General features: G+C 41.6%; 1 protein-coding gene across 1 annotated transcript in view; it reads right to left on the bottom strand.

Moving 5' to 3' along the window:
* Positions 1 to 12,793, bottom strand: part of LOC117530695 (mitogen-activated protein kinase 8-like) — a 133,691-nt gene that overhangs the window by 78,779 nt on the left and 42,119 nt on the right. Inside the window, 1 exon segment of the mRNA XM_034193579.1 lies at positions 514 to 652. Within this exon segment, the coding sequence (XP_034049470.1) occupies positions 514 to 652 (139 nt within the window).

Below are 12,793 nucleotides of genomic sequence, written 5' to 3'. Positions count from 1 at the left end.
TTAAATGACCCATTTAGCTGTTTTTCACTGCTAGCCACGAGGATACAGTGCAGATATCAGAGTTTGTGCTAGACTGCTGTACCACCACAATGACAGCGATTTGACCTGTGTAGTATTTTCCATTGATGGATTACATATGCATTTTTATTGGCTGAACTCTGTTAACCAATCAGCAGCTTTACAGTTATGCAACAACATCAACTCTAGTAAACGTTTTGTAGAAAGTTGGTTAGTGGCTCCAAAATGGTTTGGAGCTACTGTTTGTGTTCATACTCGTGTGGAAGCTGACTGGGATGATTTTCCTGAACCACATAGTTGGTTACTGGCTCCATCCCAACTATGTATTTTTTTTTTGTGTGGGTGTGTGTGTGTGTCACGAAAATCTGCCAAATCTTCTTACCTAGATTCAACAAGTAAATGGCTACAATATCTGTCAACCAACATAGGAAGGGATAAGGTTTTGAGATCACCACTGTCTGTTTAAACAGTTTGCAGCACGATGGTGCGACTCACCCTGTGAATAATGCCAGCAGCATGCAGGTGTTTGATGCCACATAGCATCTGGTAAAGCAGGTAGGACAGCCTCTCGTGGTCCAGCTCCATCTGAATCACCTGACAGAGGTTGGCATCCATCAGCTCCATCACCAGATACCTGCAGGAACAGAACGTGCCTCAGATGGAAACACTGACACATCAGGTGAAGACTGTAAAAATGACAGCACTTTTTGTGCCTGGCTCATTTGGACAATTGGTGTCTTCAGAGATCCCCATTTCTCTAATGACGAAGGACTTAAAAACAGACTCAATTTTAACCAGAACTTTGGACTTGCTTCACCCTTACTACACACATGAAAGGATGTTTTCTTGAATCTGGTATGCAGCAATTTGTTCTTTTGCCATTATAAACCATACAATGTGGCGCTATGCCACACCACAAGTGCACACACTCACTGAAGAGTTTCAGCTCATATACTATACGGAGACACATTTTTTTTATCACTATTATTACAGGAGCTTTCACTGCTCTGACAACCCTAAAATCTGCAGAGATTAGGGGATGATCAGCAAACTGCATCTGACATTAAGATTGTTCAGTGGGTTTTTACTTGAATACTCAGGGAAAGTACAAGCAACCTGGAGTGAATAGACATATTGTTAAAACATGACAATTCATAGGTACGTATATAATGCACTTCATTCAGAGCTATATATGATGACTGACTTTCATCTGTGTGCTCCTGCGTGTGTGCACCATAGTGTAGCATCACACTGCATCCAGTGCAATGCGAAAACATTGAATAATACAGTGTTTTAGCTTGTAACCCAGACAGTAGGGTCTTGTTGCCGTGGCAAGCAGAAAAACAGGAACATATTGACTTTTTTTAGTGCTGCATGTGGTGTGTGGCTGCTGCTCCCACAGTCATTGGTGGTGGAATTTTCCATTGTAGTCTGTTTAAAAACATCTAGTTTACAGTCTACCTACATGTGAGTGAAGTGTCAGAAGTACTTTCTGAGGATCGTCTGTATCATATTTACAGAAAGTAGAGCTACACGAATAAGGTATCAAACCTAACAATGATGATGAGCAGGGCATTTCATTTCCTCCATCCGAACCTACCAGCGGGTTTTCAGAAGATGCTAAATGGCTGAGTACCTGTTTCACAGCAAAGAATGTGTTATTACCTCTGCTGACCTACAGAGAGGACATGTGTTCAACCCCATCAGACAGTACATATTAACTCAAGAAGCACAAAAAAAAGTTGAGGGTTCCAGTGACGTCACCACACCGAATGGCAGCCTAAAGTAACCTCTCCACAAGGAATCATTAATCTCGCCTCATATAATAGCCAAATAGGACATTTTCGACAAATACTAGAAAGTGTTGGCGAGGTGAAGATGGGGGAAAAGGATGGACAAAAGAAAAACCCGGCTGCCGAGTCTAACAACGGACAAAATACAGTGAGCAGCTCCCCTGCACAGGTACACAATAAAGAAGCTAATGCCAAGTCACACGTGGCTAGTTTAGCAAAGGTTTTGGAAGAGATACAGAACTTTCGTAAAGACGTGAGACAGCAACTGGACGAAATCAAATCTGAACTCACCAACGTCAGTGTTAAAATAGCAGAGGTGGAGATGCGAACTGAAAATGTGGAAGACTGTGTTCAAAATATTGAACAAGTACTAAGCAAGGTAATAAAGGTGATGAATCAGCAAGAAGATAAACTGCTCGAACATGAAGGAAGATCCAGGCGGGAGAATATACGACTGTATAATGTTCCTGAGGGAGCTGAGGGGCCGTCGATGGTGGACTATGTTGAGAAGATATTATGAGAGACCCTGGAGGTCCCCGCCACCACGGAGCATGGCATTGAGAGCCCACTGGGCGCTTGCCCGAGACCCTCTGGAGATACGCATAATCCGCGGTCAATAATAATCAAGTTTCTCCGCTACACAACTAAAGAGGACATTCTGCAGAAGGCATGGGGGAAAAGGTGTTTTTGAATGGGAGTCAGCTATATTTTGATCAGGATTACGCCCCAGCAGTTCTGCAGAACCGAGGCAAAGTGAGTGTTAAAGCATAAAAACATCCACTTCCAGACCCGCGTTCCCTGCTAAACTACGAGTATTCTATGAGGACGAGACAAGACTATACCAGACAGCGGTGGAAGCAACCAAGGCCATGAAGGACAGAGGACTGCCCGTCTCTTTCGTCACACCGAGAGAGACCCTGGCCGAGCAGCTGTCCCGCACTGTGTGGGACACAGTGGAAGTCACGAACAGAGGGAGACGGGGGAGGAGCGTGAGAAGAATATCAGAGAGAAACTGCGTGCCTTCAGGAGACAAGTCCCACCCTCATAGGAGAAAAATCATAAACTCTGATTTAAGTGGGTGGAAAATTATAAGCTCTGAGTAAGAGGGTGAGCTGGACAGAATCAGATTTAGACTGTATTAAGTTAAACTTGCTAAAATGCATGGATCAGTGTGAACTGTATTATTGGTACATCTATCCCTCATCCAAATGAGAATATATACAGGGGCCAAATATAATATAATTATAATAAATAATATTATAATATATATTCTTTTCATGTGTGTTTTTTTTTCTGAACTGTTCAGGGAGTAGACTTATTAATTTTTGTTTTGATAATATTAACGTTACATAGGCAGATGAACTTATATGACTACTGACACAGTGAAATTCATCTCATATAATGTCAATGGGCTGTTGAATCCAATTAAACGTAGTAAAATTCTGTCAAAAATGAAGAAGGAACAAGCCCATGTAGTATACCTACAGGAAACTCACTTAAATGACAATGAACATAGAAAACTGACACGCATGGGTTTCACTAATTTATTTTTGTAATTTATTTTTATTTTCCTTGTAGGAAAGTCCCTTCATAAAAAAAGGTAAAGGCACTGTTCGAGGATGTTGGACTAATAAATATATGGAGAAACTTCTTCCCCATCAGAAGAGACTACCACACATTATTCTGCCCCACACTTTTCACATACAAGAATACATTATTTTCTAACATTTGGAAAAGATAAAGATAAGATAAAAGCTCGTGGAATTGGGACAATGGATCTAAGTGACCAGCACCTATTTACTTAAATGTTGACTTTAGCCTGCATGTGAATAATACTACATGGAAACTAAATTAAAGTTTATTAAACGATTCTCAGTTTAAGGAAAAAATCAAAAAGGAAATCAGCCTATATTTGGAATACAATGATAATAGTGAGGTCTCGCCACCCCCAAAAATCGAAAATGCACAACAAAACAAATGAGGAACGAATGGGAGGAAACTGGAGTCAACGTCTGTGACCGAACTGTAAGAAACTGCCTAAAGGAAATGGGATTTACATACAGAAAAGCTACATGAAAGCCACCATTAACACCTAAACAGAAAAAACAAGGTTACAATGGGCTAAGGAAAAGCAATCGTGGACTGTGGATGACTGGATGAAAGTCATATTCAGTGATGAATCTCGACTCTGCATTGGGCAAGGTGATGATGCTGGAACTTTTGTTTGGTGTCGTTCCAATGAGATTTATAAAGATGACTGCCTGAAGAGAACATGTAAATTTCCACAGTCATTGTAGAGAAGCTTGAATCTTCGAATGGACTGGGTTGCTTCACGCGAGGACGTTTCGCTTCAAATCGCAGAAGCTTCCTCAGCTAAAATTCTTGCTCTGGTGGTCTGACTTCTGTCTTGACTCTTGTAGAGAAGAATAATACTTAATAACATTCCTTGCAAAAAGACACATAGGGTTAATGTCATGGCCTGCAAATAGTCCGGATCTTAATCCAATTGAAAATCTTTGGTGGAACTTGAAGAAAATGGTCCATGACAAGGCTCCAACCTGCAAAGCTGATCTGGCAACAGCAATCAGAGAAAGTTGGAGCCAGATTCTCTGCTTGATCTAAAAAAGTAACCGTTACTGACTGCCACAATTTTTTTTCCTGATTTCTTATAGTGTTTCTTAAAGCCAGAAAGTTGCCATTTGAAATGACTTTAGTTTTGTGTCATGCCTGTGATCTGCTTTTTTTCTACAAAATTAAACAACTGAATGAACATCCTCCGAGGCCAGTGATTCCATAATTTTTGCCAGGGGTTGTACTTACCACATTGAATTGGGTTTTAAAAAAGGCTGAAACACTGCCCAGTTGGAAAGAGGCAATCATATCGGCTATACCAAAAGAAGGAAAAGATAAAATGGAGTGTGGATCCTATCGACCAATATCCGTTCTTAACACAGATTATCGATTATTCACCTCTATTATGGCCAGACGAGTAGAGAAGTTCCTACCTACAATAATATATAATGACCAGACAGGTTTTATACGTCAAATACAAGATAAATAAATGGATATTTATCAAAGAGCTTTACTCTGGAAAGAGGCTCCAGACAGGGCTGTGCATGGTCACCTCTACTTTTTGAATTATATTTGTAACCGTTGGCTTAGCACATTAGACAAAACAATAATATTAAGGGAATATTTATAAAAGGTGAAGGGAATATTTTGAAGAGCTGATGAATAAAGAAAATGAGCGAGAGAAAAGGCTGGGAGTAAATCAGGAAGCACAAGAGATTAGTAAGGAAGAAGTGAGGGCTGCTATGAAGTGGATGAAGAGTGGAAAGGCAGTTGGTCCAGATGACATTCCAGTGGAGGCATGGAAATGTCTAGGAGAGATGGCAGTAGAGTTTCTAACCAGGAGTGACGGCAGTGGCGTGTCTAACCAGATTGTTTAATAAAATCTTGGAAAGTGAGTGGATGCCCGAGGAGTGGAGATGAAGTGTGCTGGTTCCTATTTTCAAGAACAAGGGTGATGTGCAGAGCTGCAGTAACTACAGAGGCATAAAGCTGATCAGCCACAGCACGAAGTTATGGGAAAGAGTAGTAGAAGTTAGGCTTAGAAAACAGGTGAAGATCTGTGAGCAGCAATATGGTTTCATGCCGAGAAAGAGGACTACAGATCCAATGTTTGCTCTGAGAATACTGTTGGAGAAGTACAGAGAAGGCCAGAAAGAGTTACATTGTGTGTTTGTGGACTTAGAAAAAGCTTATGACAGGGTGCCAAGAGAAGAGCTGTGGTATTGTATGAGGAAGTCTGGAGTGGCAGAGAAGTATGTTAGGGTAGTGCAGGACATGTACAAGAATAGTGTGACAGCGGTGAGATGTGCAGTCGGAATGACAGACTCATTCAAGGTGGAGGTGGGATTACACCAAGGATCAGCTCTGAGTCCTTTCTTATTTGCAGTGGTGATGGACAGGTTGACAGATGAGATCAGACAGGAGTCCCCATGGACTATGATGTTTGCAGATGACATTGTGATCTGGAGTGAGAGTAGAGAGCAAGTTGAGTCTAGTCTGGAGAGGTGGAGATATGCTTTGGAGAGAAGGGGAATGAAAGTCAGTAGAAGCAAGACTGAGTACATGTGTGTGAATGGGAGGGAGCCCAGTGGAATAGTGCAGTTACAAGGAGTAGAAGTGGTGAAAGTAGATGAGTTTAAATATTTGGGGTCAACTGTTCAAAGTAATGGAGAGTGTGGTAGAGAGGTGAAGAAGAGAGTGCAGGCAGGGTGGAGTGGATGGATAAAGGTGGCAGGAGTGATTTGTGACGAAGAATATCAGCAAGAGTGAAGGGGAAAGTTTACAAGACAGCAGTGAGACCAGCTATGTTGTACGGTTTAGAGACGGTGGCACTAACAAAAAGACAGGAGGCAGAGCTGAAGATGTTGAGATTCTCTTTGGGAGTGACAGGAATGGACAAGATTAGGAATGAACATATCAGAGGGACAGCTCAGGTGGGACGGTTTGGAGACAAAGTCACAGAGGCGAGATTGAGATGGTTTGGACATGTGCAGAGGAGGGACCCAGGGTATATAGGGAGAAGGATGCTGAGGATGGAGCCACCAGGCAGGAGGAGAAGAGGGAGGACATGCAGGTGGTTGGTGTGACAGAGGAAGATACAGAGGACAGGGTGAGATGGAAACGAATGATCTGCTGTGGCGCCCCCTAACGGGAACAGCCGAAAGAGAAAGAAGAAGAGCATAAATTGGCCTGCTATGCGGATGATATTTTAGTGTACTTAGGACAACCAACATATGCTTTACCTGAATAGAACAAATCATTTGAGCAATATGAAAATTATCAGGATACAAAGTTAATATAGGTAAGACTCAATTACTTGCATATAATTTCAACCCACCAGATGTAATTAAGAATGAATACCCATTGATATGGCAAACAAAATCCATCAGATATTTAGCCATAAACATCCCACAAGATTTATCAAAATTATTTGAATGCAATTATGTTCCTGTATACAAACAAAAATAAGGAAGATATAACCAAGTGGAGCCTAACTTCTTTTCTCAATTTTTCTTCAAGAATTTAATCTATTAAAATGAATATTTTACTTCGATTTTTATATTTATTCCACACCCAACCAATATAAATCAATCAATGACATTTTATTGAATGGGAAAAAATGTTATCAAGACATATATGGCGAGGCAAGAGACCAAGGGTCCATCTCAAAACTTTACAGCTGACCAAGGGGGGGGGGGGGGGGGTGTCTACCTTCTCTCGGAGATTATTTTCTCGCAACACAGATAAGAACAATTATATGCTGGTGCAATCCATCATATAATTGTTATATATATATTTATAATGTAATATATATTTATAATATAATTCCATTGAGGATTATATAATCCTCAATGGAAAAGTATAGAAGAGAAAATATGTTCCACTCCCATACAGGCAATTATAGCTGACAATAATCTACAAAATTATATAAAAAGTATTGACAATCCACGGGTGAAATGTACTCTTAAAATGTATAAAACTATCATAAAAGAACATAAATTAGCGTCTGCAGTGATGCGGTCGCTGTATCGGACCGTCGTGGTGAAGAGAGAGCTGAGTGGGGGGGAAAAGCTCTCGATTTACCGATCGATCTACGTTCCGATCCTCACCTATGGTCATGAGATTTGACTCATGACCGAAAGAACGAGAACGCGAGTACAAGCGGCCGAGATGAGTTTCCTCCGCAGGGTGGCTGGGCGCTCCCTTAGAGATAGGGTGAGGAGCTCTGTCACTCGGGAGGAGCTCGGAGTCAAGCCGCTGCTCCTCCACGTCGAAAGGAGCCAGTTGAGGTGGCTCGGGCATCTTTTCCGGATGCCCCCTGGACGCCTCGCTGGAGAGGTGTTCTGGGCACGTCCCATTGGGAGGAGGCCCCGGGGAAGACCCAGGACACGCTGGAGGGACTATGTCTCTCGGCTGGCTTGGGAACGCCTCGGGGTTCCCCCGGAGGAGCTGGGGGAGGTGTGCGTGGATTGGGAGGTCTGGGCGGCTTTGCATGAGCTGCTGCCCCCGCGACCCGACTCCGGATAAAGCGGAAGAAAATGGATGGATGGATGGATGGTGTGCATATGACTCAGACTTCATTCCTAATAGATTGGATACTAGGTTTAAGGACTGGACATTTAAGGGTTTGATAGCTTTATGTAAACTACTGAAAGGGGGAACAATGCTTAGTTTTGATACAATTAAAGAAAGATACCTTTTAGAAAAACAGGATTTCTACCGCTATCTGCAGATATGACACTATAATAATATGAAAATGAAAAATGTCTCAGAAGCAAAGGTGAGTTTTATAGAAATGTTTAGGAAAGCATAATTCTGATACTAATGGTAGAATTATATCATGTGCATACAAAGGCTTGTCCAATCTTAAAACACAGTCAACTACATACAGTGGGGAAAATAAGTATTTGACCCCCTGTCAGTTTTGCAGGTTTTCTCACCTACAAAGAATGGAGAGGTCTGTAATTTTTATTATAGGTTCACTTCAACTGTGAGAGACAGAATCTAAAAAAAATCCAGAAAATCACTTATAATTTTTTAAATAATTAATTTGCATTTTATTGCATAAAATAAGTATTTGACCCCCTAGAAAAACAGAGCTTTACAAATGGTACAGAAACATTTGTCTGCCGTTAGAGAGGTCAGACATTTCCTGTAGTTTTTTTTTTACCAGGTTTTCACACATTGCAGCAGGGATTTTGGTCCACTCCTCCATACAGATCTTCTCTAGATCTTTCAGGTTTGGAGTTTCAGCTCCCTCCAAAGATTTTCTATTGAGGTCAGGTCTGGAGACTGGCCAGGCCACTCCAGGACCTTGAAATGCTTCTTATGGAGCCCCTCCTTAGTTGCACTGGCTGTGTGTTTGGGGTCATTGTCATGCTGGAAGACCCAGCCATGACCCATCTTCAATGCTTTTACTGAGGGAAGGAGGTTGTTTGCCAAAATCTCGCAATACATGACCCCATCCATCCTCCCTTCAATACGGTGCAGTCGTCCTGTCCCCTTTGCAGAAGAGCACCCCCAGAGTATGATGTTTCCACCCCCATGCTTCACGGTTGGGATGGTTTTCTTGGGGTTGTTCTCTTCTTCTAAACATGGTAAGTGGAGTTGATTCCAAAAAGCTCTATTCTGGTCTCATCTGACCACATGACCTTCTCCCATGCCTCCTCTGGATCATCCAGATGGTCACTGGTGAACTTCAAACGGGCCTGGACATGTGCTGGCTTGAGCAGGGGGACCTTGCTGCCCTGCAGGATTTCAAACTATGACAGCATCATGTGTTACTAATGTAATCTTTGTGACTGTGGTCCCAGCTCTCTTCAGGTCATTGACCAGGTCCTCCTGTGTAGTTCTGAGCTTTCTCAGAATCATCCTTACCCCACAAAGTGAGATCTTGCATGGAATCCCAGACCGAGGGAGACTGACAGTCATCTTGTGTTTTTTCCACTTTCTAATAAATAATCATAACAGATGTTGTCTTCTACCACGCTGCTTGCCTGTTGTCCTGTAGTCCATCCCAGCCTTGTGCAGGTCTACAGTTTTGTCCCTGGTGTCCTTAGACAGCTCTTTGGTCTTGGCTATGGTGGACAGGTTGGAGTGTGATTGATTGAGTGTGTGAACAGTTATCTTTTATACAGGTAACAAGTTCAAACAGGTGCAATTAATACAGGTAAAGAGTGCAGAATATGAGGGCTTCTTAAAGAAAAATTAACAGGTCTGTGTGAGCCAGAATTCTTGCTGGTCAAATACTTATTTTATGCAATAAAATGCAAATTAATTATTTAAAAATAATACAATGTGATTTTCTGGATTTTTTTTTAGATTCTGTCTCTCACAGTTGAAGTATACATATGATAAAAATTACAGACCTCAACATTCTTTGTAGGTGGGAAAACCTGCAAAACTGACAGGGGATCAAATACTTATTTTCCCCACTGTATTCGACACAAAATGCTAATTAAAAAATAAATTACAAAAAAAGAAGCACATAAAGTTGATGTGTATCTGACTCAAGAATGCTTTTTCATTTTTTTCATTCCTAGAATTCCATTAAAAAAAAAATGCTTTTAAGTTCTTGCATAATCCTGCCACGCACATACACAAACAAAGAGGACGTGTTTTACTCGACATTTAGGAACTGGTATGGAGGGTTTCCCTGATTTATTATCTGAAAGCTGTTACATCAGACGCTACAGTGAAGCAACATCTGAGACATTCTGGAGGATTTCGATTGTGTAACACTGAAGTTTTTAATACCTCTAAATTAACGTTTTACTCAAAAAATGAAATCAGATTGAAATGGGGCAGTCAGAACGTTTTTGTGCAAGAACATCCACATGTTAACCTTTTGAGAAATGCTTGAAATAATCACTGTAATATGACACTGTCATAAAAGTATCCACATACGTGCCGAGACACGGAAAATTAATGTCCTCTTTTATCCTGCAAGTGTGTTTTGTCCCTCAAGCCTCTGGCTACGATTTGTCCATTTTCTTTTTTAGCTTAAATCAGGCAGGCACAGCACTCCATGCACACACATGTGCACACAAACACACCCCCTGAGATTGTAGAGGACAGCATTATTCAGGCTCGTTCCTGTCATATACTAAGATGGTAAATGGACTGCATTTATATAGCGCTTTTCCATCTGCATAAGACGCTCAAAGCGCTCAAAGACGTACAAAGCCATCACTTCTTCCGCATCTTACGCCACGTTCACACCGGGCGCGATCAGACGCCAAAGATTCATGGGGGTCGCATGGCGACGGACGCGCCACCATCGCCCGGTGTGTAGCTCTGCTTTTGCTGCGAAAATTCGCCCAGTACGTCATCAAATAGGAGGAGCTTCCATTCCGCTCGCCGGCTCCGGTTGTCAGTTAAGTTAACATGACAGACCTTGATCACATGGAGCGAGTTGTTGTGGAAAGCTGACAAATCATTATTTGCTGCAGGAGCTGCGTCTGGATGACGGCTGCTTTCAGCGGCCCTTCCGCCTCTGCGGGACCCAGTCTGAGGACGTCCTGTCCCGTTCACACGCGCACATGTAAACAATTAAAAAAAAAGAAAAAAAAGAAAAAGTAAAAAAGAAACTCCACTGCTTGCTGCGGGGCTGCAGCTCGCTCTTCCCCAAAAAACTCTGTCATAATTCTGTTTAGAAATCAGTCACCATTTGTTTTATTATACATCTGTGTAGTTAATTAATAAAATAATCTCCACAGACGATTCGCTCACGTGCACGTAAAAAAAAAAAAAAAAAAAAAGAAACTCCGCTCCCCCTCCTGCGGGGCTGCAGCTCACTCCAAAAACTCTCTAATTGTGAAATAAAGGCCAAAAGAGACATAAGTCCTGCTCACAGGCTGGTTTCCAGAGACAGGACATGTTCACATCTTCAGTCAAACTCCAGACATCTCCACGTCACTACATATTCAGTCCCTGATTGGTCATCGCGGCTTGACAAGATGAAAAAGTTCAGATTTTTCAACTTGGGGAGGAGGGCAACGCGACGTGATGCCACGCAACATCACGCCACAAACGCACCAAACGCTCAAAATCGCTTCACTCGCATTGCTTCACTCACGTCCATCGCGTCGTGCTGCGCGGCTTGGCCCCAAAACGCGTCCTTACATAGGGATTACATGGCAACCTGTCGCTGCTGTCGCTCGCATCGCGCCCGGTGTGAACGCCCCTTTACTACAATATTTTCCCCCTGCATGATCTACAGCCAGTTTCCACTCTTGGGGGCAACTTGTCAACTTCGACACTCATCCAGGATGCTACAGAAAGGATGAAAGTTTTTTATGCCAAGAAATGGGACTCGGTATTACAAAAGAATTGTGTGTCTACCAGCAGTGATCGGTTATTTTTTTATTCAATGCTACTGTTCATGCTGCAATTTAAAACAACAGTTAAGTATTTTATTTTCATTACTCATTAATTTATTTTGTAAAGAAAAAACAAAGCTTTTTTAGCTGGTCTGAAAAACGATCCAATCCATGGCTTTAAAAAAAAAAACAGTATCCGATCCAAACTCTGGCTTTTGTGAACTATAATTGATTACTGTATTGCAGATTTTTTACTAATTTATAGGGGTGTAACGATACACAAAAATCACAGTTCGATACGTACCTCGGTTTTTAGGTCACGGTTCAGTTCATTTTCGGTACAATATGGGAACAAAATGCAAAACGTAAATTTGCTTGTTGTTTAAACCAACAATTTATTGTAACATTATACAAACAGGAAAATAAAATAATTGCAAAGTGCTACCTGGTAATAAGTTAAATAAAATGTTCTCAAATAAACAACAAATATGTCAATTGATGCTGTCAACTGATTTCTCTTCATGCTGTGTGAATTCACACAGACAGTGTAAATATAAAGTCTTACCTGTGTGATTTAGTGAAGAAAAGTCGCTCTGCGGCACTTTGCGCCGTCAGATCAGTCAGCGGAGCGGAGCCCCCCCCCACCAGTTCTCTGTCTTTTCAAAAGTTGAAAAAGTCAAAGCGTCTCAATAATGTCTCATCTACCACAGCCTCCATCCAATCCTGGCTGACACGTGATGAAATCTCAAGAAAAAATTATAAAATTACTCAGTTCTCCATGTGGAGCAGGGACACCGAAAAAAAAAAAAAAACATTTACAGTACATATTTAATTAAAAGTAAAATAACATCTTTCTGTCTAAATATCTCATGTTACAACGTGGAGACCCGCGGCTTATAGACAAGTGTGGCTTATTTATGTATAATTTCTTTTTCTTTTTAAAATTGGTGGGTGCGACAAATATTCAGGTGCGCTCTATCGTCCAGAAATTACAGTAAACACACGCAACGCCAACTCACCCGTGCACAGCCCTGTACCAAACCGAACGTCCCATACCAAAACGGTTCAATACAAATACATGTATCATTA

Source organism: Thalassophryne amazonica, chromosome 18 (assembly GCF_902500255.1).
Source record: "Thalassophryne amazonica chromosome 18, fThaAma1.1, whole genome shotgun sequence".
Lineage (NCBI taxonomy): Eukaryota > Metazoa > Chordata > Actinopteri > Batrachoidiformes > Batrachoididae > Thalassophryne > Thalassophryne amazonica.
Note: the sequence above shows the minus strand (reverse complement) of the source record. Positions and strands in the feature narration are given on the sequence as shown.